General features: G+C 39.2%; 1 protein-coding gene across 1 annotated transcript; it reads right to left on the reverse strand.

Moving 5' to 3' along the window:
• Nucleotides 1-4: 4 nt before the first annotated feature.
• tmem130 (transmembrane protein 130) lies at nt 5-5268 on the reverse strand. Its single transcript, XM_024427105.2, has 7 exons — nt 5185-5268; nt 4912-5080; nt 4472-4617; nt 4244-4325; nt 3871-4073; nt 2536-2648; nt 5-1974 (listed from the first exon to the last, which is right to left on the reverse strand). Exons 1-7 carry the CDS (start codon nt 5249-5251, stop codon nt 1804-1806), a joined length of 951 nt encoding a protein of 316 aa, XP_024282873.2. The 5' UTR covers nt 5252-5268; the 3' UTR covers nt 5-1803.
• Between the last annotated feature and the right edge of the window lie 376 nt (nt 5269-5644).

Here is a 5644-nt window from a genome sequence, read left to right on the forward strand (position 1 = left end):
ATTCACTTTGACTAATATTCTATCCGGTCTCAGGATTGTTCAATTGGGGTACATTATACCAAAAATAGAAACATATATATCAAATAGAAAAATACATAAAAGAACAATTCATATTATTTAATGATTGTGGGTGCATAACATGAAGTAGGCCTACAACTCAAGTTAGATTGTATTGTAAGATACCATTCAGATACATAATACCTTTGGTACAGTCGTGAGCAGCAAGTAGGTTACAGTCGTGAACAGCAAGATAAATATGTAGAAATAATGGCGACAGCTGTCGATTACCCAACAAATACATACATTTTGGGGGACAATTACCTGTGAATAACATTGTAAATATAACAAGACTTCTTACTGACAATGACGCTTGATTTATTTTTACTTTCATTATTGACTTTCTTGGCATTCCATAAAAACATTTTGTAAATTAAATTAAAATGTTCTAAAGATGTTGATGAGTCACACTCCCAAACCCAAATTAAAATACAATTTCTGCTAAATAAATATGTAAGCTTAAGCCATCTGTCAATCAAGGTCATTGTCATTAGTCATGAATTCATCTCTGACTGAAAGGTGGGTTTGGTGACAGCAGAGGAATAACTCGGCCCAAAATCTGTCTTCTCCAGCAGGTGGCGTTTTGTTGTTGTTTTTTTCCTCTCACCAAGCCAGGTATTTTGTATGGAGGTCAAAGAGAGTGATTACCAAAAATGTAATGGCTAATTTTCAACGTGTGGCTTATTTGATCTAATAGGGGTTTTGTAATGCTTAGGTTGTTATGACTGTACTGATATTAGTAGGATGTGACATAAAAAGCCCCTTATATCAGAGTTCTGCCTATTATCACACGTGTATCTGCTCTCTCATTGGTTCTGCCTGTTATCACACGTGTATCTGCTCTCTCATTGGCTAGAATGGTCTTACCCGATCTCTTTTCCTCCCATCTGCCTTACATTTTTGTAGACATTCTTTTAATTCTTAGAGTGGCCAATGGAGTATCTGGTCAATATAATGGACCATCTGTGGTGACAGCCAGTATGGTTAGGTAATACCAGCAATGTATATATAAAACTGGATTGCTTATGCTATCTATTTGCCATTGAGAGGCTTTGAAGCCGTCGGTCTGCATTTTGGCACTCCCCAGTTGGAGCAGTCCTCCATAGGAATGAATGGAACTCTACAGTATTTCAAATAAATGTTTCAGGGACAAAATTACATGTATTTAAGTATTTTTTTGTTTTAGTGGGGATAGTAACATTAGGAATGAAATGTAATTTAAATGTATGCGATAAGGTGTCTGTAATAGAATAAATGTGGCAAGAATGAATATAGACATGAATAAATGCATTTCTATAGCTTCCCAAAATGTTTATACAATGGTGGGGGAGTGCCAAAATGGAGGCATGGTGGATTCAACACAGCACCACTGATCAGTCATCTAGCGTATATATAAATCACTGGGTAATAATACACATTAGGACACTTCCCTACAGGGTTACTGGCAGCTGTCATCTATTATCATAGAGGATCCAATCCTCTAAAACCCCTTGGATGGATATTTCGTTTTCGAGGTCAGGCTTTTGGCTGGGTCTGAGGATGAGATCATCAGAGGCAAAATAGTGTAAGTATAACATCCACACAGACAGAGGAATGTAATCTACATCGGTATTACATCACTGACAATTTTAGTTAAATGTTACTGGTGCCATATATTCATCTCAAACTATACATTGTTAGCAAACTATTAACATTTGGCTTGAATCAGTCCAACACAAAGCTCAAATCAAAGTGTATAAATGAAGACTAGTTGCGGTAGGATTTGGCGACAGATCTGGTCCCGTGCTGTAGAAGGGGTTGGACCTCTTCGTTCTTTGGCCTGGACACATAGAGATCACTACTGATATCAGGGATGTCCTGTTGTGTCTGCAGTTCCATGTTCATGCTGGAGTAAGTGGCGTTACTGGACTTAGACATCTGTAAAATAAAAAATGCATATTTACACTGACACACAAGTGTTTTTTGGAGTTTGTAGGGCTGCATTGTCTGAATATTTATTAGTAGTTTCATATTGAACAAGAACAAATACACTGTGCAAACCCCCATCACTTGACAGCAGTGATGTAGAGTTCAGTAAACCTTGAGTCCGAGTCTGAATCCAAGTCTGAGTCTTTTGGTAGTGCTAAAAGCTGCAGTCCAACCATTTGCTAAGCTACATTTCATTACAATGTTTCACGTTTGTAAGGCTGATTAGATAATACAGTTATCTATCATTGCTGCTGGTGGAGTCCGAGTCATGTCACAAGTCATGAGAATTGTGAGTCGAGTCTGAACCAAAACTGAGTCCTGTACTCAAGTACTACAACACTGCTTGACAGCGCTTTTTACTGCTACGAACAATTTTTGGAGTTGATCGTTAGTCAATTTGTTAGGTATATATCACCCTCATGTGGACATATTGTAGAATAGCTTCCTTTCTTTGGGATAAGTACTGAAACAGGGCCTAACATTCAACAAGTCCCTCTGTCAGTCTCCTACCTGTGGTTTGTTGTTGTGTCCATTCTTAGTGCGACAGGCTATAACAGTGATGAAGGCGAGTATTACCAAGATGATCCCAGTACATGTCAGGGTGAAGAGCAGGTTAATGGGGGCTATAAGAAGACAAAGAGAGAATTGTTTTTCTACAGTATTACGTGATGCAGTTAGACAAGCTTGAATACTGGTCAGACGTTCTGCAAGCAGAATTTATTTTCTTTTTACAATTAACTCCCGATTAGTAACTGTCATACTCCCGAATATATGCATACATGATTATTAGCATGTCTCCTCTTGTCTTAACTTTGTGCACCATTGAATCATGTTCCTATTTACACAAACCATCATCATTCTTTTAGTCTTCTGGTTTCAAACTATCTATTTGTTATGCATTAAAATGAGGTCACAAGCTTCCTGAAACTCCTCTGTAACGATACCATCCAGCACAAATCAATTAACCACAGGAAGAAAAATGCAGTATGGGGTGTGGGTCCTGCTGTTAAATTGCTCTCCTCCAGAACTCCTTAGCTGTATTCCTCAACCCTGCCCACTGTCCCACTGACGTCTTTTCATTTCTCTGAACACACTATCACTCGGTTCAGCTGAAGATTACAGAATGAACCATGAAATCTAAAGAGGTAAATTCTCATCAAAACCTCTTGTACCACCTGAACTGCTGAGGGACACTGTACTAATAGATGGATCATTTGTACTATATCAAACCATTTATACTGTATTCAAATCAAATCAAATTGTATTTCTCACATGCTCCGGATACAACAGGTCGCAGATCTTACTGTGAAATGCTTACTTACAAGCCCTTAACCAACAATGCAGTTCAATAAAGAGTTAAAATAATATTTACTAAATAAAATAAAAATAGTCAAATAAAAATAACAATAACGAGGCCATATACAGGGGGTACCGGTAGCGAGTCAATGTGTACAGGTTACTCAAGTTAACCTGGCAGGGGTAAAGTGACTATGCATAGATAATAAACAGCGAGTAGCAGCAGTGTAAAAAAAAAAAGGAAGGGGGGGGTGTCAATGTAAATAGTCCGGGTGGCCAATTGATTAATTGTTCAGCAGTCTTATCTTATGGCTTGGGGGTAGAAGCTTCCTTTTGGTCCTAGACTTCGCGCTCCTGTATCGCTTGCTGTGTGGTAGCAGAGAGAAAAGTCTACAGTATGACTTGGGTGGAGTCTTTGATAATTTTTTGGGCCTTCCCAAAAAAGTGAGAGGACAAAGTGTGAACTGTACTGTACTATCCTGTAGCTTCTGCCTTGCGTGACTAATGTGGACCAAATCTCCACAGACCACATGATAACACCAGACTTACGATCTCTCCTCACAAAGATGTTGTAGGAGGTCTGCAGTTTGCTGATGTTGTTGCGGGCGCTGATGTCCAGACAGTGGACTCCTAAAGCTGTGAAGGTGTGGTTCAGTGTCATGGTGTTCTCATACAGCATGGTCAGGTGACAGCCTGTAGGGGTTGCTGATACACAGTTCTGTAGGAACCTCCAACAGACCCACATGGGAGGACTAGAGAGAGAGAGAGAGAGATGATGAGAATAAATACAACACACCCACATTGGAAGACTAGGAAACAGAGAGAGGGGAGAGAGAATAAATGAGCTGATTATTTGATGTGTTATACATGTTTAGTATGTTGTGTGTGTTAATTGTGTGGCCTACTGAGAAATTGTACCCACCTTCCATCCACATGAACAACCAGACTGTTGTTTCTGGAAACCTGGAAACTCAAAGGGCTCAACTCAATATTTCTGATGGCGTCTGGAAAATAGCAGAGATGTGCAATACACCTACATTGATGATGTGGTGTCACTTACTGTATGGTAAACCTAATGTGATATTTAAAAGCTCTACTATTTCAAACCAGATAATTATGAACAACAATGATGTGTATTCTGTCTACCTACCCAAAACTGTAACGTCCATGGTGTGTACCCCAGTTAGTGTAGTAGAGGTTTTGTTCACTTGGGCCCCAACTCTCAGCCGCAGAGTGTAGTTTCCAGGGGATGAGTAGTTATAGTGCACAGATGGCTCCGATCCCTTCCGCACCTCTCTTACAAAACCAGAATATTTATTGGTTGATTGATTGGGAAAAAAATATGCACCAAGGACAACCCAGGGATAACTGGTTAAAGCATTTCCACTTGTTTCTAACGTGGTCCCCGATGGAATACATTCAACACTGACAAGACAACAGAAACCACAGTAATCCTTACAGTAAAAAAAACAGCATCACACAACATCGAATAAATAAATAACAAATGAAACAACCACATAATATTTAAATGTATAGCCTAAACTACAAAACATACATTCGATGATAAACAGGCAGTCCACATAGGCCTACCCGTTGCCGAAGTCCCAGGTATAGTTGAATCTGGCAGTGCGTAAAGTGTTCCTTGGATCGAACAGTTCAAACTTTGTCTCGGTTGGAACTTCCGTGGCCAGCTCCTTGTCCCGCAGATAAGTCACATTTCCATCCCTCTGAATGAAGCTGAGCTTGCCTGCAATATTTTCTGAATAAAAAATGTAAACAATATGATTTTACTATACATTTTGTTAAAAAAACGTATTGTATTAAATGTTATGCGTAAAATGTTATGCGTAAAAGTAAACCTACGAAGATTGCTCAAACCGTCTGTCGCGAGCACCAAAACTTGGGGGCTCAGAATCAGTGGAAGTGACATGACGACCAACCCAATTATATTTCTGAAATCATAAACCAGAGGTTCACAAAATTAAGTTACATTTACTGTAATGAAATTCTGTTTTTTTGCCCAAATATTACACATACAACACATCATATTTACCGATACATTTGCGCTTGCCTGCTCACAGAAGAGAAAAATGGTGTAGGATACTTCAGGACTAAGAAATTGAGAAATGGGGACAGTCTTCAGATGGCCAACCGATAGTAGATGCCTCGTCAGCCGGTGCCAGCAAATTGTTCATGCCCTTTATATTTCCCAGATATACGTAATAGCTTGAAATCATGTCCATGCGTTTTAGCCATATGTGTCAGATTACAAAAAGCTGTTGTGTCTCACTATTGTACGTCGCTCTGGATAAAAGCGTCTGCT

Source organism: Oncorhynchus tshawytscha, linkage group LG27, assembly GCF_018296145.1.
Source record: "Oncorhynchus tshawytscha isolate Ot180627B linkage group LG27, Otsh_v2.0, whole genome shotgun sequence".
Taxonomy (NCBI): Eukaryota; Metazoa; Chordata; class Actinopteri; order Salmoniformes; family Salmonidae; genus Oncorhynchus; species Oncorhynchus tshawytscha.